Source organism: Cnephaeus nilssonii (assembly GCF_951640355.1).
Source record: "Cnephaeus nilssonii genome assembly, chromosome: 13".
Lineage (NCBI taxonomy): Eukaryota > Metazoa > Chordata > Mammalia > Chiroptera > Vespertilionidae > Cnephaeus > Cnephaeus nilssonii.
This window is the reverse complement of record NC_137084.1, coordinates 23,964,025-23,990,625: the sequence shown is the minus strand read 5'-3', so window position 1 is coordinate 23,990,625 and position 26,601 is coordinate 23,964,025. Positions and strand designations below refer to the sequence as shown.

The 26,601-nt window shown below is 39.5% G+C and overlaps 1 protein-coding gene across 3 annotated transcripts in view; it reads left to right on the top strand.

Annotated features, from left to right (window-relative positions):
- The window catches only part of METTL15 (methyltransferase 15, mitochondrial 12S rRNA N4-cytidine), a 218,887-nt gene that overhangs the window by 111,886 nt on the left and 80,400 nt on the right, over positions 1-26,601 (top strand). For all 3 annotated transcript variants that reach the window (XM_079786927.1, XM_079786926.1, XM_079786925.1), the window contains exon 4: positions 24,520-24,711. In XM_079786927.1, the coding sequence (XP_079643053.1) occupies positions 24,520-24,711 (192 nt within the window). The remainder of the gene's footprint in view (positions 1-24,519; positions 24,712-26,601) is intronic.

The following is a 26,601-nucleotide window of genomic DNA, read 5'->3' as shown; positions in this document are numbered from 1 at the left end:
AAGTGGTTGAATATGTACTGTATAATTTAAAGCATGTAAAATAATAACTTTTTAGGGGCATATATGTTATCTATACCAATAAAAGGGTAATATGCTAATTAGACTGGACATCTTTCGGACATCCATCCTGACGTCCTACCAGACAAAGCCACGGTAGCAGAGGCCGAGGCAGAGGCTGTTAGGGGCGATCAGGCCAGCAGGTGAGGGCACTTAGGGGCGACCAGGATGGCAAGGGAGTCAGTTAGGGGCGATCAGGCTGGCAGGCAGAGGCAGTTCGGGGCGATCAGGCTGGCAGACAGAGGTGCTTAGGGGTGATCAGGCAGGCAGGCAGAGGCGGTTAGGGGTGATCAGGCAGACAGGCAGAGATGTTAGGGGTGATCAGGCAGGCAGGTAGAGGTGGTTAGGGGCGATCAGGCTGGCAGGGAAGCAGTTAGGGTCATCAGGCAGGCAGGCAGAGTGGTTAGGGGCGATTAGGCAGGCAGGCAGGTGAGCGGTTAGGAGCCAGCGGTCCTGGATTGCGAGAGGTCCAGGCCGGGCTGAGGGACCCCTCCCATGCATGAATTTCATGCACCAGGCCTCTAGTTTATTATAATACACAATTGAGGCATTTTTCAGGGGTTTTCAACTTTACAGTTTATGTCTAATTCTAGGATGAGACAGTACAATTACTCTATTTTGATTGTAAAATCCTATTTTTTTAAGAACTATCCTTTCTGAAAAATTACTGATATTCATAACATTATAATGCAATTTTTGCATTCTGAAAATGTATTATTCTTATTGGTTAGAATATTATTATTGCTATCAAGAGAGATATACCTTGGTAGTGTATGAATCACTTTGTCTTTGAGATATGTAAATATTTCTAATTTGACAACTTGTATACTTTAGGACTAGACAAAGTAAAAGACAACATTTTTATATCTGAAATTTAAGGAGCAGGGCATCCAAAACTACCAGATACTATTTTGGTATAATCTAACACCTTTGTTGACATTTTATTGGGTATAAATCATAACATATCAGGTTGCATAGCGACAATATGGTTCACCAGGCATTCTATTTTTATAACTTTATTTAAAACTGACATGTAACTTGCTGTACCTGAAACCCCAAGTGAGCCAGTTATTGGAGTGTAACAAAGTTTTGACGTCAGAGTAGCTATTTATTCCACTGGAAACCATTAGCGATGCATTACCCTTTGGCACTGCTGTTTTTTGCAGAAACATGGTTAAAATTTTATGACTGATTTTGACCAATTAGATTTCTTTTCCTCTTAGAACTAAGAAATTATATATAATCCATAAATATATATCCATGTGTGAATATATATAATAAACATATGCTTTATATTCCTAAGATGTGTAATATGTATTTAAATATGATTTTTATATATGTATATACTAACATCCATTTAAAGCCTTTTTAAAGCATCTAATCAAAAGCCAAGTATTATGGTTTAATTTTTTTTTTAATTTCAAGACTTATTCCTATTTTATGGGAGGGGCTTAGCTTCATATTATTATGGTTGTTAATTACCATAGTTGTGGATATGATTAGCTGCATAGTTCTACCATGTTTGCTAGCATTATTGCTGTCAGTCTTACTTTAAGAGTACTCTTTAACATATCAATTGCTTTCTACCAACAATAGATTCTTTGGAAGTGATGGGGCAATATCATTTTATACAAATGTAGTATAATCAATCACAGTCAGGTTTTCCTCCTTCTTAACTTTTTTTCTTCCCTAAAGCTACTAAACTATGCACTGTCCATCCATGCATGGAGTTCAAGTCCCTTGACTCCTGAGCCAGCCAGGTGCCAGCCTGCATGCTGAGCTCTGCTAGTGCATTTCAAATGGGATCTGATGGGACCACTATTTAGAATTAAGAAGAGGAAAAAATTTCAGGGTTGTTGTTTTTGTGTGTGTGTGTGTGACCCAGCTTCATAAAACAATACCTGGCTTGTGTTTGTGAAATAACTCGTTTGTGTCATTTAAGGATATGCCTGTCCACTTAATCTGAGGGAAGTTAATTCTCTCAAACTTCAGTGTGAGACCTTAAATTCAACAATAATTATTACAGTTATTTAATGTATTATCTACTTATCAATTCTCACATATTATTGAATTGATTGTTTCCCCTTGGAAAATTCAAAGTCTTATATGTAAACCTAATAGGAGAGCTCCATATTGGTAACTCTTTTCTCCTGAAATTAAGAAAAATAAAACCATAATACATGGCTTTTGATTTTAAACTTTAAGCAGGCTTTATATGGATAATGTTAGTATATACATATGTAAAAATCATATTTAAATATGTGTTATGCATCTTAGGAATATAAAGCATATGTATATTATATATACACACAGACTCTTTTGAGATGCAAAATGTGTAGGATGAGTTCCAATTCTAAAAGTACTATATTTCTTACAAAGTGTTATAATATTGCACATTGGTTAAAAGTGGAGGTGGAAACAAAGCAGAGTTAGAACCTCAGGCTGCCACTACCTCTGACAATGAACAGATTATTTCAAAATTCTGAGTCAGTTTACTGACCTATAAAATAGGAATAGTAATAACTTTCTCAAAGTTTTTTGTTTTGTAAGGATTAAATGAAATAACAACTATAAATGTCTGGCACATAGTATAACTCCATAAATGGTGACTATCATTTGTGCTATTGGACTTGGTCACTCTTTTCTGCAGGGGCAGTATGGAGTAGTGCCTAATAACACAGGCTTTAGAACCTGCACTTTAGTCCTGGGTTAGAATCCCAGCTCTACTATTTACAAGCTATGTAACCTTTAATCTTAACTCTGCTGCCTCAGTGTCCCCCTATGTGTAATATGAGGGAATATAATAGGACCTATCTTAGATGTGTTTGCTTATATGCTTTAATATAAGGAAAGTGCTCAGAACAGTGCCTGGCATATAGAATGGGTTCAATAAATGTTAGTTATTATTATACAAAAATTGCTGAATCTGAATGTCCCAGTATTTTAGAGGCATTTTAAGTCCAACCCTGACATTTCATAATGACTAAACAGGCCCAGCTAGAAATGACTTGCCTGAAGACACACAGCATTTCTGGACATTTTGGTATCTAGCCCAGTTATCCTTCCAATAGCCTTTCAGTAAATATTTATTGTAAACTCAAATAACTCAAATAATTGACACCAAAGTCTGAATGAATTATTTTTAGTACTTTTTGAAAAATCATGTTATTTCAGTTTTGTTGTTGGATTATTTTAAAGTTGATATATGTAATCCTCCAAGAAACCTAGTTGTGATGGGTTGAGGTATTTCTGATTCAAGATTAATATTTGGATTGTTCCTGTTCTCATGCATACAATAAGTTTTTCATCAAGCAGATAATCTCAGTCTCATGATACCTGTAGTGACCTAACCATTCACATTGGTGACATAGATATTTCTAATTCCATTTCTTTACTGTCTCCTCCTTCTCAGGGGTGGATGCTAAAACTAGAGCAATGAATAGACTTTTTCTCCTGCATGCCATTCTACTTTTTTTTTTTAAGTGTATACATAGCTCAAGGATTACTATATTAAGAAGTTGTTGAATCAGTTTCATCACAGAGATGTGCAAACAGATGCCCTGAATCAACCTCTCCAAGCTATCTATAGTAATACTTTGACATCTTGGTCTTGGGGTTGACCTGAGTTTAATTCTTAGCTTTACCACCAGTAGCTGTGTGACCTTGAGCAATTGGCTCATTATCAAATATTTATTGAGTGCCCATTCTATTCCTGTTATGGTGCTAGGTAATCACATAGAAAGATGTATAAGAAAAATATCCTCTAAGTTTTAATAATTATATATGGAGGATAAAAGTGTTTACATTATTATATCATTTATAAGATTGTGATGAAGGTTAAAATATGATCACCTAAGGTAAAAACATTTTGTGAATCATTAAGTTGGGCACTATTATCTACTGTGAGGTATTTGAAAGCAGGGACCACGTGTTACTTTTATTGCCCTAATATTTAACACTAGAGGCCCGGTGCACGAAATTCATGCATGGAGGGGGGGTGTCCCTCTGCCCAACCTGCACGCTCTCCAATCTGGGACCCCTCAAGGGATGTCCGACTGCCCTCTCACAATCCAGGACTGCTGGCTCCCAACCACTTGCCTGCCTGCCTGCCTGATTGCCCCAACTGCTTCTGCCTGCCAGCCTGATCACCCCCTAACCACTCCCCTGACAGCCTGATCGGCGCCTGACTGCTCCCCTGCCAACCCAATTGCCCATAACCGCCCTCCCCTGCTGGCCTGGTTGCCCCTAACTGTCTTTCATTGCAGGCCTGGTCGCCCCCAACTACCCTCCCCTCCTGGCCCGGTCACCCCTAACTGCCCTCCCTTACCAGCCTGGTTGCCCCTAACTGCCCTCCCCTGCCAGCCTGGTTGCCCCTAACTACCCTCCCCTGCAGGCCTGGTCATCCCAACTGCCCTCCCCTGCTGGCCCGGTCACCCCTAACTTCCCTCCCTTGCCAGCCTGGTCGCCCCTAACTACCCTCCCCTGCTGGCCTGGTCGCCCCCAACTGCCCTCCCCTGCAGGCCTGCCCCCCCCCAAATGCCCTCCCCTACAGGCCTGGTCACCCCTAAATGCCCTCCCCTGCAGGCCTAGTTGCTCCCAATTGCTCTCCCTTGCAGGCCTGGATGCCCCTAACTGCCCTCCCTTGCCCACCCAGTCACCCCTAAATACCCTCCCTGCTGGCCTGATCACCCACAACTGCCCTCCCCTGCTGGCCTGATGGCCCACAACTGCCCTCCCCTGTCAGCCATCTTGTGGTAGCCATCTTGTGTCCACATGGGGGCAGCCATCTTTGACCACATGGGGGTGGTCATCTTGTGTGTTGGAGTGATGGTCAATTTGCATATTACCTCTTTATTATATAGGATAGTACCCGATACACAGAAATGTTCAGAAAATGTCTAAAGGAGACTGATTTTCTTAAAAACTAGAGGCCTGGTGCACGAATATGTGCACCAGTGGGGTCCCTCGGCCTGGTCTGCAGGATCAGGCTGATACTGGCTCTCCAAAATCCCCTGAGGGGTCCCGGATTGCAAGAGGGCGCAGGCCAGGCCGAGGGACCCCCGGTATGATTGGGGCCAGGGAGGGATGCGGGAGGTTGGCCAGCCGGGGAGGGACTGCGGGAGGGCTCCAGGGTGTGTCCGGCCCATCTCACTCAGTCCCAATCGGCTGGACCCCAGCAGCAAGCTAACCTACCAGTTGGAGGTCTACCCCCGGTGGTCAGTGCACGTCATAGCGACTGGTCAACTGGTTGACTGTCTGCCCCCTGGTGGTCAGTGCACATCATAGCGAGTGGTTGAGCAGCCTTAGCATATCATTAGCATATTACGCTTTCAGTGGTTGAATGGATGACCGGACACAGCATTATTAGGCTTTTATTATATAGGATTTCAAAAGCATCTATGTATGCATAGAAGAATATTAACATTTTAAAGCTTAAACTTAAAATGTAGATCATTTATTATTTTGATTTTCTAGCTGGATTCCACATATACTGAGAATTATGTGGAACATTCCTATGGGATTTCCTGGAAAAATGTGGTCTTAGACAAAGTTATACAGTAGGTCCTCGGGTTACATCGGAGATCCGTTCCTATGGCATGACGTAATGCGATTTTCTCTGTAAGTCAGAACCCACCTACATAAGCACCTACGTCACTCACATGGAGCACATACATAGCAGTAATGTAGTGAAACAGTAAAAAAAATTTAAAAGAAAAATAACAATTCCTGACCTTTACTTGTGGTAAGTTAATAATGAAAAACATAAAGCACATATGTACATATGTTGAAATGATGGGACTTTTTTTTAAATATAAATAAATGAAAGATGGCGATGTAACTACGAAACGACATACATCAAGTCCATACGTCATGCACCAGTGGAGTCCCTCGGCCTGGTCTGTGGGATCAGGCTGATACTGGCTCTCTGACATCCCCTGAGGGGTCCCTCCCCGACGACATACGTCGATGTAACCAGAGGACTGCCTGTATTTATATTTGCAGTATTATCAGGAGGCCCTACTTTCTGCAGTGTAATATAGGATTTAAATGAAAAGAAATTATAAAATTGATTAAATCTATTATGACCAAGAACTAGTATTATTTTTATGGAGCCATAGCCACAATTAGCCTCTGGGTTTTAATATAATTTAATATAATGTCATATATAGATATATTTAGTGGCTGAATATATATTTGTTCCTAAACTTTAATAATCTTTGAATAATAAAATCTAATTGACATAGTATTTAAGTCCTTAAAATCTTTCTAATTATTTGAATAGTATATGCTTATTAATGTTAATAAATGGATTAGAAGTACAAACTTCAGCACACTAGACCACATCTAAAAAATCTTTCATGCTTTGTATTTCAAGTTAAGATTGTAAGAAGTAAGACTGTGCTCACAGCCCACAAAGGGGTGCACCTAGAGTGCCAAGCTCAGGTGACTGGGGAGGCTAAGCAACTGGGCCCTATAGGACACCTACTACACAAGGCCACTCTATCAACTCAAGGAGAAATAGAAGCTCTACCCAATACATAGAAACAAGCACAGGGAAGCATCCAAAATGTGGAGACAAAGAAACATGTCAGAAATGAAAGAAATGGAAGAAAGCAAACTACTGGATATAGAGTTCAAAACCAAAGTTATGAAGTTACTCAAGAATGTTTTAGAAACCTCCGAGGAACTTAGTGAGACCTTCAAGGATCATAGTGAGAATGCCAAAAAAGTGGAAAAGGACCAGTCAGAAACTAAGCATACACTGACTGAAATAAAGAATAATACCGATATACAGGGATTCAACAGTAGAGGATTTTGAGAATCAAATCAAACGATTTGAAACATGAGGAAGCAAAAAATACCCAACCAGAAGAGCAAAAAGAAAAAACAATTAAAAAATATGAAGATATTGTAAGGAACCTCTGGGACAACTTCAAGCATATCATTATTTGCATTATGGGGGTGCCAGAAGAAGAGAGAGAGCAAGCTATTGAAAAACCTATTTGAAGAAATAATGACAGAAAACTTCCCCTACCTGGTGAAAGAAATAGACTTACAAGTTCAAGAAGCACAGAGAGACACAAACAAGAGGAACCAAAGAGGACCACACCAAGACACATCATAATTAAAATGCCAAGGGCTAAAGACAAAGAGAGAATCTTAAAAGCAACAAGAGAAAAGCAGTTAGTTACCTACAAGGAAATGCCCATACAACTGTCAGCTGACTTCTCAACAGAAACTATGTAGGCCAGAAGGGAGTGGCAAGAAATATTCAAAGTGATGAATAGCAAGGACCTACAACCAAGATTACTCTACCCAGCAAAGCTATCATTTAAATTGAAGATCAGATAAAGAGCTTCACAGACAAGAAAAAGCTAAAGGAGTCCATCACCACCAAACTAGTATTATAAGAAATTTTGAACGGTATTCTTTAAGAAGAGAAAGAGGAAGAAAAAAAGATAAAAAATATGAACAATAAAATGGCAACAAATACATAGCTATCAACAATTGAATCTAAAAATCAAAATAAACGAATAAGAAATCTAAGAAATCTAATGAACAGAATAAACTGGTGAATAAAATAGAATCAGAGGCATGGAAATGGAACACACGATTCTCATAGGGAAGGGGGACAGGAAGAGATTAAATAAAAATCTTATATGCATATATGCATTACCTATGAACACAGACAATTGGGTGGTGAAGGCTTGGGGCAGGGCAGGAACTAGGTAGAGGGGGGAAAGAAAAGAGAAACATCTGTAATAGTCTCAACAATAAAGATTTTTTTTTTTTAAAGATTAACCCGGGGGTGGGGGGAGAATGTAGGAAGTGAGTCCAGCCTGTGTTGCTCAGTGGTTGAGCATCGACCTGTGAATCAGGAGGTCACAGTTCATTTCCCATTCAGAGCACATGCCTGGGTTGCAGGTTCCATCCCCGGTAGGGGCCATGCAGAAGGCAGCTAATCAGTAATTCTCATCATTGATGTTTCTACCCCTCTGTAAAATCAATAAAATGTTAAAAAAAAAAAGAATGTAGGAAGTCAATAATTGGAAATATTGTAGACCAAAACATATCAGTATTGAACAACATTAACCAGACACAAAAAATCAGATCCTAAAGATTATTTTTACTTTGTACTTCCAGTCTTGCACCTAATCACCCTTTTGAAAAGTAACAGTGCTCCAGATATACATAAACTAAATTCATGCTTGGTTTAGGAGATTACCTCCCAACATTTTTTTAAAAATGAGAGATGATACACAGTAGTCAAAGGAATAAAACTCAGCAACTGAAAAGTCCAGAAGAGCCCTTTTGGAGACAGGTTACTGGAAAATAGTATGGCTAAAAGAAATTTCCTTCTGACACACACTCAGCTAAGTAATTTGCATTGACAGAGGCAATGAATGTTTCTCACTCCCACTATACTTTTAAAAAAAATGAAATTCCACTAAAATCTCACACTATCCATTTTAAGTTTTAATGAACATTTTTCAAGAGGTCAGAAAGGTCATGTTTTCTTTTCCTTAGAATAAAACCATTAGCTCTTTGCCATAATCTTCTTGTCATATTACATAATGACCATGCTGAGGTTTGAAGCTAATGAGAACTGCCACCAGGAGAAAGATCCACATCCCTTTTCCTTCTCTGGATGCACCACTTGAATATGCTAGTGAGCACTCAATTCTGCTAGAAAATTTGGTATGTCCTCCTAGGGCATCAGTTTGACTGGTTAAGGTCAACATTGTTTTATAATTAAATACTATTTTATATGAAAATAAATGCAAATATATCAGAGTAGATAAAATGCACATTAATTAAAAAATTCATATGTCAGACTTAATGGTCTGAATTTTGAGCTAATCGTTGCTCTCTTTATTTGAAAAACACTGCTGCCTTCCATCAGACATTTTCTCTTTATTTATTTACTTTTTAATATATTTTTATTGATTTTAGAGAGGAAGAGAGAGGGAGATAGAGATAGAAACATCAATGAGAAGAGAGAATCATTGATTGACTGCCTCCTGCATGCCCCACAGCGGGGATCAAGCCTTCAACCTGGTTATGTGCCCTGACCAGGAATTGAACCATGACCTCCTGGTTCATAAGTTGACGTTCAACCCATAAGCCACGCCAGCCGTGCTTCCCTTTATTTTTAAATAACTTGGTTGTATTTAGTGAGTTTTTTTCTTTATTTAAAATTTAATTTAAGGTGCCATTTTATCTTCAAAAGATACTAGGGTGATTTGGTCATTGTAGATGTACACACTTGGAGTTAGGCCAGTTCATGCGTGACAGGTTAGTACCCCCACACCACTTTGTGCTGGTGACCTGGCTGCTGGAATTTCTCTCTTCCCTCTGGGAGGGAGAAGCATACACACCTACTTCCCAAGTCTCAGTGTTCCTAGTAGCTTTCATCTCTCACCTTATGTGCAACCATTATCCTTTACCATAATAGTAAGCATTTAATTTTTCTTACTCATTTACTTTATGCTTGTTGTTTATATCCTATACTAGAGGCCCAGTGCATGAAATTCGTGCACGGGGGGTGGTGTGTCCCTCAGCCCAGCCTGCACCCTCTCCAATCTGGGACCGCTCAAGGGATGTCCGACTGCCCATTTAGGCCTGATCCGACTGCCCGTTTAGGCCCGATCCAGGTAGGATCGGGCCTAAACGGGCAGTCGGACATCCCTCTCACAATCAAGGACTACTGGCTCCCAACTGCTTGCCTGCTTGCCTTCCTGATTGTCCCTAACCGCTTCTGCCTGTCAGCCTGATCACCCCCTAACCACTCCCCTGCCAGCCTGATTGATGCCTACCTGCTCCCCTGCCAGCCTGATTGCCCCTAACTGCCCTCCCCTGAAGGCCTGGTCACCCCTAACTGCCCTCCCCTGCAGGCCTGGTGCCTCCCAACTGCTCTCCCCTGCAGGCCTGGTCCCCTCCCCCCAACTGCCCTTCCCTGCAGGCCCGGTCGCCCCCAACTTCCCTCCTCTGCTGGCCTGGTCAGCCCTAACTGCCCTCCCCTCAGGCTTGATTGCCCCCAACAGCCCTCACTTGCAGGCCTGGTCCCTCCCAACTGCCCTCCCCTGCTGGCCATCTTGTCGCAGCCATCTTGTGTCCACATGGGGACAGCCATCTTTGACCACATGGGGGCAGCCATCTTGTGTGTTGGAGTAATGGTCAATTTGCATATTACTCTTTTATTAGATAGGGTAGAGGCCTGGTGCATGGGTGGGGGCCAGCTGGTTTGCCCTGAAGGGTGTCCCGGATCAGGGTGGGGGTTCCCTTGGGGCGTGGGGTGGCTTGGGCTAGGGGCCTGTGGTGGTTTGTAGGCCGGCCACACTACCTGGCGACCCAACTGGAAGCCCTGGTATCTGGGGTTTATTTATCTTCTATAATTGAAACTTTGTATCCTTGAGCAGAGCCAAGCCTCCTGCTCACTCTGTGGCTGCAGCCATTTTTGTTGGGATTGATTTATCTTCTATAATTGAAACTTTGATGCGGAGGCCAAGGCAGGCCAGGGCTAAGGGAGCTTGGCTTCCTCCATCGCAGGGGGAAACTCAAGCCTCCTGCTCTCTCCAGCTCCGTGGCTGCCGCCAGTTTTTGTTGGGATTTAGTTATCTTCTATAATTGAAACTTTGTAGCCTTGAGTCTAGGCCTGGGCCAGCCAGGGCGGCAGGGAAGCTTGGGTTCCTCCATTGCCGGAGAAACCCAAGCAAGCCTCATGCTTGCTGCAGCTCCGTGGCCACAATCATTTTGGTTGGGTTAATTTGCATACTAGCTCCTGATTTGCTGGTGGGCGTGGCTTGTTGGTGTAGTGGAGGTACAGTCAATTTGCATATTACTCTTTTATTAGATAGGATAATAAAAGGCTAATATGTAAATCTACCAAACAATGGAACGACTGGTCACTATGATGCTCACTGACCACCAGGGGGCAGACACTCAACTCAGGAGCTGCCCCCTGGTAGTCAGTGCATTTCCACAGGGGGAGCACCGCTTAGCCAGAATCCAGATTCCGCGGCCCTACTAAGGACCCCTCAGGGGTCAGACATCCATCCTTCGGACATCCCTTGAGGGCTCCCAGACTGTGAGAGGGCGTGGGCTGGTCTGAGGGACCCCCCACCACCACCACCAAGTACCTGAATTTCGTGCACCGGGCCTCTAGTTTAATTTATCAAAACTATCATCAGCCTCAAGAGTTTACCATTCCTCATGGTCTGGGTACAAATGCCTAAACCTCTTTTATTTTTGGCTGTATCTAATCATTGCTCCTTAGAAAGCACTATGAATGCGAAGCATTCAGGAAAATCCCTCACATATAGCATACTTGTCTTGATGTTTAAAATTGGTAATTAAACGCCCATAATTCCAGGTGATTGTGATATTCACTCTTAATTAGATACCTCTTCATTAAATGATTTGGCCCCTTCTGATCTGGATAAAAGCAGTCATCCAAACACCCTGAATCGACAATGCCAAACATTCAAAACCATGTCGAAGTCGTGATAGAATTTCTTGAATAACTGATAGAATCAATGGTATATTTTGGCAGTGTATATGCATGGCAATTATTTAGAGACTGAATTCACCTAAATTGCTTTCAGAAGATGTAAATTTTAGAAAGTGCTGCCCAGAAAGATGGACACTTCTTATTCCAGTTGTCACACTAAGCTTTCTAGAAAATTACGTAAGAAGGTAAAATAGAGTGAAGTTATCCACCATACAGGAGCCAAACATATTATAAATCAAGGAAGGAGCATCTTAAAGGCCATTTTGCAATTGCAATATGATAATTGTTACCTACAAAAACAGACTGTACGTAAAAGAAATCTTTCTGTGTACAAAATAAAATGCCCTTTTACTGGGACATTTTGAAGAATACTCTAAAATGGAATTTTGTTTAAATAGTATTGTGATTAAAATTGGACTGGAGACCCTTCGGTGCATGGGACGATGCTCAACCAACTGAGCCACACCAGCCAGGGCACATGCAAGCAACTGGTTGATGTTTCACTCTCACATGGTTGTTTCTCTTACTATCTCCCTTCCTCTCTAAAATAAATAAAAACATATTAATTCGTATTGTGATTGTAATACCACCCTTCAAAGTAAAGTCCTTCAAGGTTCTCTTCTTTAGTGAATTAAATATTAACCTTAACTGAGTTCCCTAAATTTGATTGGTATGAATTGTGAGTTTTATTTCCTGTCTTAATAGAACATGATAGCATTTTTTTTTTAAGTACCTCCATGGTATTGTGGGTGGCAAGATATCATAAACTTAAAATACACTTTTTAAAATTAATTGGCTGTGGTTATAAGGTGGGTCCAGGAAGCTTGTCATAACTCTTGGAAATGTGAAAAACTCATGTCTAAAATTTATGTTCTCATAACAATTACATAGAATTAAACTTATGGGATACACACTATATAACTATTTCTTCCTCCAAAGCCTGTCTCAGTATACTATGTATCTTACATTTATTCCTTAGCATTTTGATTACATTTATGTATGATGGAAAAAAACATTGAGTTATTACTAAGTGTTCTCATTTTTGATGCCTTAAAAATATATTAATGTCTCCCAAAACCATCACCATCTTTATCCAAGAAAAAGTTTGTTGCACACTTAGTTTTTTAGGAGCTGCACATAAAAGAAGTATGACATGGTCCATATGACCCTAAAGAAACTTAGGTTTTTGTTTCAGAGGCATCAAGATACATACATAAAAAAATAAATAATATTACAAAGTAGCACGGAGTATGTGCCAAATGAATCAGTAAGCTCTATAGCAGTCTAGAAGAAGAAATTATCACCAAGCATTGAACAGTACAGTATTTGTATGACAGAGAAAGGGAGAGGGACAGGAAGAAAAAAAATAGAATGAATATTAATTGGGGGCGGGAGGAATGGGATTTAAGCACTGAGGATATAAATGTTTTTAGTGAGATGTTTTCTGTCTGCTATAAACAGAATTAGAAGTCTTTGAATATATCGATTTTGATTGTCCCCTGGTCCATAAACTCAGTAATCATTGGGATTTTGTCTGTTTTGTTTTTATCACAGGTGTCTAGAACAGTGCCTGACATTTAGTAGTTGCTCAGTAGGTATTCATTTGTTGTTCTTTTTTTGTAGTGGAGCACTAGACATTAATTTCTGAGCTATTTTTATAACTCACTGTAGCCATAGGATTATCTATTACCTATTAGTGAGTGGAAAAGTTATGAGGTTTTCCAGAACAGGGGAAGATGACTCTACTGAATAAATTTTGAAAGGATTACTGAGAGATAGAAATATAGCTGTATTTTATCATTTCTGAAATGTATTTTATTCAATGTGTGAGTTGTGAATCAATGACTAAATCAATTTTTAAAAAGTATTTCCTGAAGGGAAAGAAAGTGGCCAGTAAAGAAAATTCTATCAATGATTTTGAGCAAGGATATTTTTTAATGATGTTTAAAAGTGATCATAATTAATATGAAAACTAAAGTAGCTTGGAGATATATATAAACTATGTCTTCAAAGAGCTGTGTGTGGTATGGTAAACATTAACATATCAAAATGTGAACAGTTCTCAAACTATAACAGGGGCACGATGAAATGGGAGGAGAAATATAGCCCACTAGGGGCACATAAAAGAAGTTGGAGAAAAATTCTTTGTAGTTAAAAGGTCACAGCCTGTATGCCCTGCATTTAATGTGTTTGTGCAAATCCTTGCCATTGCTTCCAACTCCCAACTGGCAGTGACCAGATGACAACCAATGTATCTAAGGGAAGAAAAACAACTTGGAGCAGAGGGAGAGAGGTAACATTTATTGAGGGCCTTCCTATGCCTAGGCATTTTCGTAGATATTCTCATGCACATTAATTATATTCCTCTTTACAAAAGCTCTGTGAGGTCGAAGTTGCTCTGTTGTCTGCATAGTACAAATGAGGATTCTGAGTCTTGAGGGAATAAATAATTAGAAAGTTAATAGTCTGATTCAATCTGACTTCAGAACTTGTTGAAATATTTCTACTACACCAAGCTGCCTCAGAGGGGAAAGACTTAAATACCACGAGATATAGGGAGCTGAAACTGAGGGAAATGAAATAACTTGTCCAAATCCACAGGGGTAATTAGTAGCAGTCAAGATTTAAAGGTAAGCCTGATGATGCTATTTCCCCTTTCCACTCTACCACTATTGTTTTAGGAAGAAATAAAACATTTGCTTGGTGATTTATATACATTGTACGTATACCTTTCTATATTGTGTGCTCTTATTCATTTTTACATTCCTGTGTCCAGTACCTGGTAGATAATCCTTATTCAGCAAATATTTGAGTGCTGAATCTGCAGACCTATAGGTATGAAGAGGTGACACACATTTGAAACAATTAAAGCATTTTAAAAAATAGACAAATTTGTAGATCATGACAAGGTCATAATAGTGAAGAGTTAGAGTTCTGAAATGGTACTAAATAAATAGAAACTTGTGAGGTATTACAGTGTAGTGTTCAAGAACATACACTATGGAGCCAGACTGGACTGGGTTTGCATTTTAATTCCAACACTTAGTAATTGACCTGGGTAAGTGATTTCCCTCTCTGTACTTATTTCTTCATCTGCAGTATGAGTTACATTGTCACCTACCTCCCAGGGTTATCATGAGGATGAAGTGATTTAATAAGTAAGAAAGCACTCACCAGAGTCTGGCACACAGAACGCACTCTCCCAATGTTTGTTCTTCTCGTTGCTTAAATATGAACTTCACATTTCATCCACTGTTTTGGCTCCCTCTGAATTGCTTGGTTGGGGGGTGTAATGAAGTGGTAGAAGCAGTCATGGCCCCTGATTTGTGCCTACAGACCAATAAAATTCAATGACTGGAAAATAGGTAGCACACTGAGATTTCCATGGACCAATGCTGATACTGATGTGAGGAAGGCTTGGATCCGCACAGTAAGCGGACCTTCCACCCAGAAAATGATTTGGATTTGGCTCTTCTTACATTCCCTTGTGGAATATTATTAGCTAGGCATGCCCCAGATGCACTCACAAAATGAATGATTCAATGTATGATGAAGTGAACCCTGGATTCAGTTAAGTGCAATGAAACAAACTTTAAGCATCTGGGTACTCTTCCTGGCAGCTTCTTAAGACATGTTAGTATTGTTCTGCTTTCCATGTTCTGCTTGTCACTCTGGTCCACATGATCAGAGTTCTCTCCATAGCCATCTGCTAGTTCAGTGCACCCTCATATTTCACTGCAGGCTTCTTGATAATGATTTATGATGCCTAGTGTATAGTTTAGTTGACCTACATCAAGTTGCCTTTGATGCTGATCCTGACATGATGCCTTGGTTCCAGTGACTGGTCCAGTTCTAATAAATTTCTAAAGTATTCTGTCATGCCTGAATCTCTTCCCATATCCCTGTCCAGGACCTCAGTTTATTCACAACTAGATTATTTGTTCTTTTCAGGAAAAGTCTGGCCAACAGTTAGAAGCCTCCGATTTACTGCCACATTTACTTGATAGTAATATGACCAGTTCCACACACATGGCTTTCTCACAAACCCCCTACAACCACATGCCACTCTCTCCCTGATTATCATACACTAGTCCTTTCCAGACCTCTGTGCCACAGACTGCTGCTGGCCTCTGCCCAGATTTGTATTCTGGCACCAGAACCTAGCACCTTAGTCTATTTCTGAATTATAGTATCAACCACCAGCCACCACTGCATGTTTCCTGTGATGATTTTAAGAGGAAGCTACCCTTTAAAGGACCCAATCAGCAGAGGAGAATCTAGAAGATTAGGGGAGAAAACTTTTTATTTTCTCCTTGCTACTTTTAATTTCACTCTTAAATACAAAGAGTGTGGTATATTATTTGCAAAAATACCCACTATAATTTCTCTCTTCTCTGTATGTATTCTCTTGTAATGTGTCCTCTTTTCATCAAGTGGTGAAGTCTGTTTTCATAGTCTTGGAATATGAACTGAGATATGACTCGCTTTGGCTAATGGGATAATAGAAAATGGGACATACTCAGAAACTTAAAAAGTGCTTGCGAATTGGGGTTGTCCCACTTTGCTACTTTTGGATCCAGACCACTCTGGGGAAACCTGGGCTAGCCGACTAATTGCTGGAGACACATGGTCCAGTTATCTCCTTTACCCCAGCCAACTTCCCAACATGTAAGTGAGGTCATATGGGACTAACTGAGCCTTAATCAACTCACTATCAAAATAATCACCGGCTGAGCCCACCCAAATTGCCAACTGACAGAATATGAGCTAATAAATTACTGTTGTTTTAAGCTATTAACTTTTGGGGTAGTTTGTCACACAGCAACAGTTAAATGATTCAGAGAGAAATAAGACCATCATTAGTCATTTTTGTGGACCATTTTTATGTTTTTGTCAGTTGTGTATTATGGCAAGGTAAGTTACTGTACTAGATTAAAGGTATATCATGATGTAAAGTATTTATTTAATATTTTGGGTTAAGATAGAGGAGTGTTAAATCTTACGAGAATAAAAATAATAGTGATGTTTTTCTCCCCTAGTTTATCTTAGAGTTAGTCTCCAAATGCAAAGTTTTTTTTTTGTGAAAAGTTGTGTCCAAACTTTACATTTTTAAACTTGTTTTATTCAACAGCCCAATTGTGTGTGTGTGGTGTTTTTTTTTAAATCTGATTCTACACAAATAACTCTTCTCTCCATGAAACTGAAAATTATTTATCCCAGGGCAACAAAAAGTGCCTTTTTATATCAAGCTTTTTGTAAGCTGTGGGAATTTGGCGTTTCTAAGGCTAAGATGGATAAGTACTCTCCTTGACTACAAAGTATTCAACCTGTGAGTTGGATCCAGTTTATAATTTTGGGGGTCATTTATCCTTAACCCCTACCATTAGACTGTATGCAGTTAGAAGAATGATGAAGTTCCATGTCAATCCTAAATCAAATATACACAGTGCATAGTAACTACTCTTACATCATCAGTCCCAATACATACTAGAGCACATTAGTCCTTCATAATAAAACAGATCCATAACGTGTACTCCAAGTGCATATGACTTGTCAGAGTCAATATTAACAATACTTACCATAGTCAAAGAACCTAAAAAAATGGCCTCCAACAACAAAGGTATTACTGGCAATCTATTGCTAAGCACCTTGACTTTACTTGGGGTTGGGTTGCAGAACCATTCTCTTATAACATGCGCTCTGAGTCACAAGCAGCATTCTACTTTCAACCAGGGGAGCCTAGGGTAATGACAAATGATGATGACAGTGAACTGAACAAATTGTGCCTGTGTAGTGGCTACATATCCTGGTTTGGCTCGATTTTTGTGACCACCATGATCCTTCCTGGCTAGTTCACACTTTTTTTTTTAATATATTTTATTGATTTTTTACAGAGAGGAAGGGAGAGGGATAGAGAGCTAGAAGCATCGATGAGAGAGAATCATCGACCAGCTGCCCCCTGCACACCCCCTACCAGGGATGTGCCCACAGCCAATGTACATGCCCTTGACCGGAATCGAACCTGGGACCCTTCAGTCTGCAGACCGACGCTCTATCCATTGAGCCAAACCGGTTTCGGCAGTTCACACTTTTCTGTTACTTGTTTTATAACATTTGTAAATTGCATATGCAAAAATATTGAAAATTCAAATTTTAAAGAAAGAAGAAGGGAGGGAGGGGGGAAAGAATGTGAAGAGAGGACCTGAGGAAGAAAGGGAAAGAGAAAAGAGAGAAGAAAGAAAGGCAGAAAAAGGAAAGGGGGCAGGGGATCTGCCTGTCCAGGAAAATTAGCACAACATAATTGCATATCCTATATAATCCTATATAATAAAGAGCTAATATGCTAATTAGACCGGACAGTGGAATGACCTTCCAGATGACCTTCTGGAACGACCATGGCCGGGGGGGGGGGGGTAGTGGGGGGGGCGGCTCGGGCAGGGCCGCAAGGCAGCCACAGCTGTGAGGACCTACTCTTACACGATTTTCGTGCATCGGGCCTCTAGTATGAAATAATTCCCTAGGTTCTGAAGTTAAGGCTAAGTTTTCAACAGATTGGTCAGTAAACTTTGTAGATGATTTCTTTACTCTGAGAACTGTCTAGTAATTCTAGAAACATATGACTGATGTAGCATCAGAAAACTCTGCCTTAAACACATGGTTTACTTTATGGCGTGGCCTCATGTTACTTTTCTTCCATATGATAATCTCATACTTATATGTCATTATGCTGAGTTTTGTACCACAAAGATTACATTTTTGTTATTTACTCATAGTGAAGCAAAAAACGATATGAGTATTGTGTATTAAACAGTTATGTTTGAGGGCACTCAAGAATGCAAATATCTCATAAAATATTATTTTTATTTTACAAGTATATTAGTGTCAAGCAGGATAGTATCTATAATTTATTTGAGGGTTTTGCTGCAGTGTAAAGATTTCTATGGTTAAAGGTAATATCTGGATCCTAAAAGGATTATAGAAAATATGTAGGGCACAAATTGTACTTAGGTCTGAAATAATTAAACGAAACAAAACTGCGCTAGTACAGTTATAGAGGAAACAGGCTTAGCAGTGGTGTACATGAAAAAGAATCCAGGGTATTAGACAGTATAAGTCAACAGTGTGAAATAAACTCTAAAACTGTTTTGATCTTGCGCTGTATTAATATAATAACTAGAACAAGAGGGGCAAGAATTTACTTTATTCTATACTGATCATTGTGGAATTTAGATCTAGGGACATCATCAAACTGGAACACATTCAGAAAAGAGCAACTAGCACAGTGAAAGAATTTTTGTATGGAGAATAGCAGAAGAAATGAGTTGTTTTATTTAGAGAAAAGAAGACTTGAGGACCATGATAGCTATAATAGTTATGATGTTTTTCATAGAAGGTAAAAGAAAAACCAAGTCAAGCGGGTTTTGATAATCAAGGTAATTTATGGGTTTATATAACTCAGAAGTTCAGAAACAAGTTGGATTTTAGGTGAGGTTCAATCTAGTGGCCTGGTTATTCCTTCTCTCTACTTTGTCTTCTACAGTTTTGGCTAAAACTACTGCCACCCTTTTCCTTCCTTGGGTCATCATCTCTGCTGGTGATAATCAGGGCTGTGTGCTTCTTTCATATCAAGTGAAATTCCGAAAAACTTTGTTTTTCCAGTAACTCATTGGGAGAAAGAGTTTTTCCTTCCAATTCCTAGCAAATATCCTATCTCATCAGCCAGAGTTGTCACACATGCCAGTCTCTGAACAAATTACAGAGGCTTTGGACCTAGTGTGTGCAAATTAGCTTACCAGAAATCTACCTCTTCAATTGAGATAGTATATCCATCAGAATTCTCAAGAAAAACAAAATCAATAAGATATACACACATATACCCACACACAGACATGTGTGTGTGCATATATATACATATATAAAGAGGTTTATTTCAAGGATTTGGCTCACACAATTGTGGGGACTGGCAAGTCTGAAATTGGTAGGGCAGGCCAGCAGGCTGGAAACTGACATGGGCTGATATTGTAGTCGTGAGGAAGAATGTCTTCTTCCTCTGGGAAACCTCAGTTTTTGCTCTTAAATTCTTTCAGCTAATTGGATGAGTCACACCCACATTACTGAAGATAATATATTTTACTTAATATTAAGCATATCTACAAAATACCTGACAGCAACCCTTAGATGTGTGTTTGATTGAATATTTGAGCATATCCAAGTTGAGGTAAATATCATAGATATGATCAGTCTCTCCCAAAATACATGGCTGAAGTTTTGAGATCCTGTTGAAACCAAAAGATTGGCAACTAAGAGGAAGGTAACAGATATCCCTTATAGTAGCTAATTGTAGATATGTGAAAGGCTGCCTTGGGTAGGCTTTCAGTTGTTTTACATGAGTAGCAGGTGTCAGTACCCTGCCAGCCATCAAATCTGTACTAATAAAAGGCCAGGTGTCAGACCAGAATGACCGCTCGACCAGTCACCATGAGGTGCATTGACCACCTCTTGGTCCCTCCCGCGCGGCCCACTCGAGCAGCGGCGGGCAGGGTGGCGAGGGGGCGAGCAGCAGCTGGCTACAGCTGGTGATTTCGTGCGCTGGGCCTCTAGTTATTCAATAAAGTGAATCACTTCATCCCATGAGAACCAAGGGGACCCCACCCTCTTGGTACTAAAAAACCTGCTTCACACAGCCTCTGGTTGTCTACTCTGTTCCTGAGTGTAACCTCCATTTAGCTATGTATGGCATGCGGTATTTTCCTCCCCTGGGCTGTGAGTATATGAGATTAATAGACTCCTGTCCATCTTATTTGTGCAGTGTCAGGTGCCCTGTATTTGTCCATTTCCATAATCCTAGAGTGGGAATCCCTCCCTCACCATTGAGGTGAATGGGAGGTGATTAAAACAATGACTTTTCTCCCCCTACCTAGCAGCGATGGTGGAGAGAGAAAATATTCAACATCACTTAAATAATTGGAATGAATGATTTGTGAATTGCCCCCCAACCCCAAGATTCAATTATTTCTGTTTCTATTGCTAGTATTAGCATTCAATCTGTACTTTCCAAATACAGACATACCTCAGAAAGATTGCAAGTTCACTTCCAGACCACTGCAATAAAGTGAATATCTTAAGTGAGTCACATGAATTTTTTGCTTTCCCATTGCATATACTGTAAATTTTTTGGTTTCCCAGTTTATACTATAGTCTGTTACATGTACAATAGTATTGTGTCTAAAAAATCTACATATTATAATTTAAAAAATACTTTTCTGTTAAAGCAAAATGCTTACCATGATGTGAGTCTTCAGCAATTTGGGATCTTTTTACTGGTGGAGGGTCATTATCAATGGCTGCTGACCGATCTGGTCAGGTGGTGGTTGCTAAATGTTGAGGTGGCTGTGGCATTTTCTTAAAATAAGACTACAGTGAAGTTTGATGCATCGAACTCTTTCTTTCACAAACAATTTGTTTATAGCATACAATCTTCTTGGTAGCATTTAACCCACAATAGAACTTTAAAATTTGAAGTCAATCCTCCAAACCCTGCTGCTGCTTTATCAACTAAGTTTATGTAATATTTTAAATCCTGTGTTATCATTTTAATAGACTTCACAATATCTTCACCAGAAGTAGATTCCATCTCAACAAACCACTTTGCTCATCTAAAAGAAGCAGCTCCTCATCTATTAAAGTGTTATAATGAGACTGCAGCAATTCAGCCACATGTTTATGCTCCACTTCTAATTCTAGTTCTCTTGCTATTTCCATGACATCTACAGTTACGTCCTCCACTGAAGTACTAAACCCCTCAAAGTCATCCATGAGGGTTGGAATCAACGTCTTCCAGACTCCTGTTAATGAAGATATTTTGATCTCTTCCTATGAATCATAGGTGTTCTCAATGACATCTAAAATGGTGAATCCTTTTTAGAAAGTTTTCAATTTACCTTGCCCAGATCTACCAGAGGAATCACTGTCTATGGCAGCTTCACAAAATGTATTTCTTAATAAAACTTGAAATTCAGAATTACTCTTTGACCCATGGACTGCAGAATGGGTGTTGTGTTAGCAGACATAAAGACAGCATTAATCTCCTTGTACATCCCATCAGAGCTCTTAGATGACCAGGTAAATTGTCAGTGAACACTAATATTCTGATAGGAATCTTTTTTCTAAGCAGTTTGTCTCAACAGTGAGCTTAAAATATTCAGTGAACCATATTGTAAGCAGATGTGCTATCATCCAGGCTTTGTTGTTTTCTTTTTAGAGCACAGGCAGAGAAGATTTAGCATAATTCTTAAGGCCCTAGGATTCTTGGAGTGGTAAGTGAACATTGGCTTTATCTCACAGTCACCAGGTGCATTAGCCCTTAACTAGAGAGTCAGCCTGTCCTTTGAAGCTTTGAAGCCAGGCATTGACTTCTCCTCTCTAGCTGTTAACATCCAAAGAGCCATCATCTTTCAATAGAAGGTTGTTCCTCCTCCATTGAAAATCTGTTGTTTAGTCTAGCCACCTTCATTAATTATGTTAGCAAGATCTGGATAATTTGCTGCTTCACCTTGCACTTTTGTGTTATGGAGATGGCTTTTTCCCATAAACTTCATGAACCAAACTCTGGTAGCTTCAAACTTTTCTTCTGCAGTTTCCTCACCTCTCTCAGCCTTCATGGAATTGAATTGACATAGGGCCTTGCTCTAGATTAGGTTTTGGCTTAAGGGAATGTTGTGGCTAGACCAGCGGTCGCCAACTTTTCGGACCTCACAGACCACCAGTGGTCCGCGGACCACCGGTTGGTGACCGCTGATCTAGACCACTAAAACTTTCTCCACATCATCAATCAGGCTGTTTTAATTTCTTATAATTTGTGTGTTCCACTGGAGTAGCATTTTTAATTTTTTCAAGAACTTTTCCTTTGAATTCACAACTTGGCTAACTGATGCAAGAGGCCTACCTTTAGGACTATTTCAGTATTGACATTCCTTCCTCACTAAGCTTAATCATATATAGCTTCTCACTTAAAGTGAGAGATGTATAATTCCTCCTTTCCCTTGAACACTCAGGGAACATTGTAGGGTAATTAATTGGCTGCATAATTTCAATATTGTTGTGTGTCACAGAATAGGAAGATCCAAGGAAAGAGTATGAGATGGGAGGATGGCTTGTCAATGGAGCAGTCAGAACACACTCACCCCATCCACCTGTAGATGGAGGGAATGAGGTCTTGGGAATGTTGCCCAATTTTTCTCTTCTCATTCCCTTTCCAAATGCATGCCAGTTGCCCTAAGGCTTCAGGAGATCCCTGAAGGCAGCATCTCACTTTGTGTAGGAAGGAGAACTAGTATAGCTGCAAGGTGATCCCAACTTCTTGCCATTCTGTTGATTTTGAATGCTCATTCACTCCAGATTCCCTGCTGAGAGCTGAAACATTGCTTCTGCAAGAAGGCATTTATTTTAGATACAGTTTCATTCTTCAGATATGCAGCTTCACAGCATTGATATTGTAAATTATAGGGAAAATATGGAGAAAGTTAACATGGTTGGCTTAAAGATGTTTGACATCTTTTTCTGGTGATTTCTGTTTTATTATTGTATTTAAATTGGCTTACTCATTAAATTTATGAGATAATGATTGACATACATTGCTGTATAAGTTTAAGTTGTACAGTATAATGATTTGACTTATATATACTGTTCCTTGGAATGAGAGTTCTTAGGGGTTACTTTCTTTTTAATCCTCACCTGAAGACACATTTATTGACTTTTTCAGAGAGAGAGAAATAAAAACACCAATGTGAGAGAGAAACATCCATTGGCTGCCTTCCACATGCGCCTGACTGGGGGGTCAAACCCACAACCTAGGTATGTGCCCTGACCAGGAATTGAACCTGTGACCTTTAGGTGCATGGGATGATGCTCCAACCAACTGAGCCACACCGGCCAGGGCAGGAGTTACTTTCTTAACAGGTTTCATATATACCATACATCAGTGTAAACTACCCGTAGTAATCAGTTGTACAAACATCCCTAGTACTTACTTATCTGAAAGTTTGTACCTTTTGACCAGCTTCATCCAAAATCCCTATCCCATCCCTTGCCTCTAATAACCATGAATCTGATCTCTTTTTCTATGAATTTGGGTTCCTCTTTTTTTTAGACTCCACATATAAATGCGATCATACATAATTTGTCTTTCTTAACTATTTTACTTAGCATTATTTCATCCATGTTGTTGCAAATGGCTGGATTTTCTTATTTTTTTATGGCAGAATAATATTTCGTAACTTCTTTATCCATTCATTCACTGATGGACACTTAAGTTGTTTCCATGTCGTGGCTATTGCAAATAATGCTGTTATAAACATGGGGGGGGGATGCAGATAACTGTTCACAATGGTGTTTACATTTCCTTTGGATATATTCTTATAAGAGGAATTGCTGAATCACATGGTAGGTCTAATTTTATTTTTTTTAGGAACCTCTATACCAGTGGCTATATTAGTTTACATTCAAACCAACAGTACACAAGGGTTCCCTTTTCTCCACATCCTTACCAGCATTTGTTATCTCTAAATTTATTCTTTTTATAGATTTGTATATGCTTCTTTTCCTGACACATAGATTTAATATTTTTTTAAAGAAAAAAATGAAATACCTGGTCTGACAAAGGAGATTTTTAAATTTATCAACATATTGTATACCTTCACAAAGGTATAAAACAAATTGTGTTCATTAGCAAGAATAAAATTACATTAAATCAACTCTGGTGTTGGAACGAAAGATGTAGAGTTTCCATACCTACCTTTCTTTATATAGTATTAAGCGTGTGGTTGGCCTTAGTAAATGTGTATTGGTTAAATCATTTAATAATAGGATGTGCTGCTTCCATTGACCATAGACCTTAGAAAAGACTTTTGTGTAACAGCAGTGTTTTCTCCATCTCCTGGGTTTGTCCACAGTAAACAGATCCGAGCTATGCTAGGCCAGTTCAGCCAGGCCGAAGGCTTATTAATGAAAGCTGGAGTGCAGCCAGGGACGTTGGATGGAGTTCTTTTCGATCTTGGATGTTCCTCCATGCAATTTGATGCTCCTGAAAGAGGTTTTTCCCTTCGGAATGATGGCCCTTTGGACATGAGAATGGATGGTGACAGGTGAGTATCAATAAAGCATTTCTCCACACAACAAGAAATCGATTTCTCAAAAGCACTCTGAATTTAATTTCCCTTTAAGACTGCAGAATTCCCATTACACACCCACACCCAACACTATCCATATATAATAAATCAGTTTTGTTTGATACTCATTAAAGTTTTTAGTGTTTCTCTAGATTTGGGATTCTGAAAGAAAAACCATTGCTGTCTACACAAACTAGTGAGGAGGATAACGTTCACACTGATGATCTTTTTTATGGATAGTCGTGCTTTGATATGACCTTTTAACAGAGATTGTGACCCATACTTGTCAGAGTCTTTTTATTCTCAGTCTTAAACCTTCTTTGCTCAAGTTGGCATTCATAGAATGAAGAATGTGATCATAAAAGAAAATAATAAAAATCTTTTAAAAACCAGTGACTAATAGTGAAGGTCAAATATTTTTTCATGTTTGGAGATTGAGGTTTAGCAGAGGTACTAAAATCTCAAGCAAATTTTGGCTGTTCTTGATGTCTTGCTAAGGAGGATGCCTTCTGAAATACAATGAACAAAGCTTCTAGTTAAGAGTAGTAAGCCCCCATATTGTTAATGTAAAGATTTGTCAGCAAATTTTAGTGTGAGAATCAGGGTTCCTGAGATTCTCCCCTAAGAACATGACAATAAGATTGCCTTTGAGAATTAAACTCTTAATATGTAATGGATGAGATTAGAGTTGAAAAAATATCTTAAAAAGCAGGTAGGCTTCTTTTGAGATAGCATAGACTGTAACTTAGCCACAGTTACTAACAGATCTGGAGAAAGTATGTGCCATTCAGAAAGTGGGAGTTGGTTCACATGAATTTATACAAAAAGAAGAGTCAGAGATGTAAACAAGTGCATCGCTAATCCAAGTGGTGTTATGGGAGAGGGGAAGTGATCAGTCAAATCATGGAGGCTGATATGTTCCTGTGTTGAATGTGGATGCAACAGGCTTTCTTAACCTGTTGCTGTTGAACATTAGAATCTTACAGCATAGTTTAATTTGTGCTAGCCCAAATTCAACAACAGCTTTTAGGTTATTATAATAGGGTTTCATGTAGTAGAAAAAAAATCACAGGTTCAAGGACCTGTGGGTACAGCCCTGTTGTCAGGTGTAGTCTTCACTATAAGGCAATAAATAAATTCTCACTTAGGTTAATATTTTCTTTGTAAGTCCGTGATCTCTGGAAGACCAATGAAATTCCTTAACCTATTAAGTTGGGGTGGGGGACAGATTCTGTATCTTGACTTTTTGATATTCCTCACTTGAGGATATTTTTCCATTGTTTTTTAGGGAGAGTAGAAGAGAGAAGGAAAGACAGAGAGAAACATCAATGTGAGAGTAGCATATCGATTGGTTGCCTCCTGCAGGAGCCCCAACCAGGGCCCGGGCCGGGGAGGAGCCTGTAACCAAGGTATGTGTCCTTAACCTTTGGTCCGGGGACCCTTAGGCCGACACTCTATCCACTGAGTCAAACCAGCTAGGGCTGTATCTTGACTTCTACACCATATAAATGTCTATTCTGAAGCCTCCTAGAAGTCCTCTGACTTTCAGTGTGTTCCCCCTTTGGCCTTGTAGCACTAACATTAGATAAAATAAAATTATGCCTATTTCCACTGAACTATATTTGAGCAAAATATTTTTTATTTTCATACTTGAAAGTAGAAAGGTATTATCAAAAATTGCTAAGTACATCCTTACTAATTTTAGAACTGTCTGATTTGAGGTGAAATCCATACTATGGAGTCTGAGTTTATCATCGTTCACAAGGTTCACTCTAATACTTAGTGGTTTGGGCAGTTGAATTCACAACTAGGTAAGATCTAGCAGGGATTTAGTTGATTATGCCAAAAATGATGATTGGCAAATCC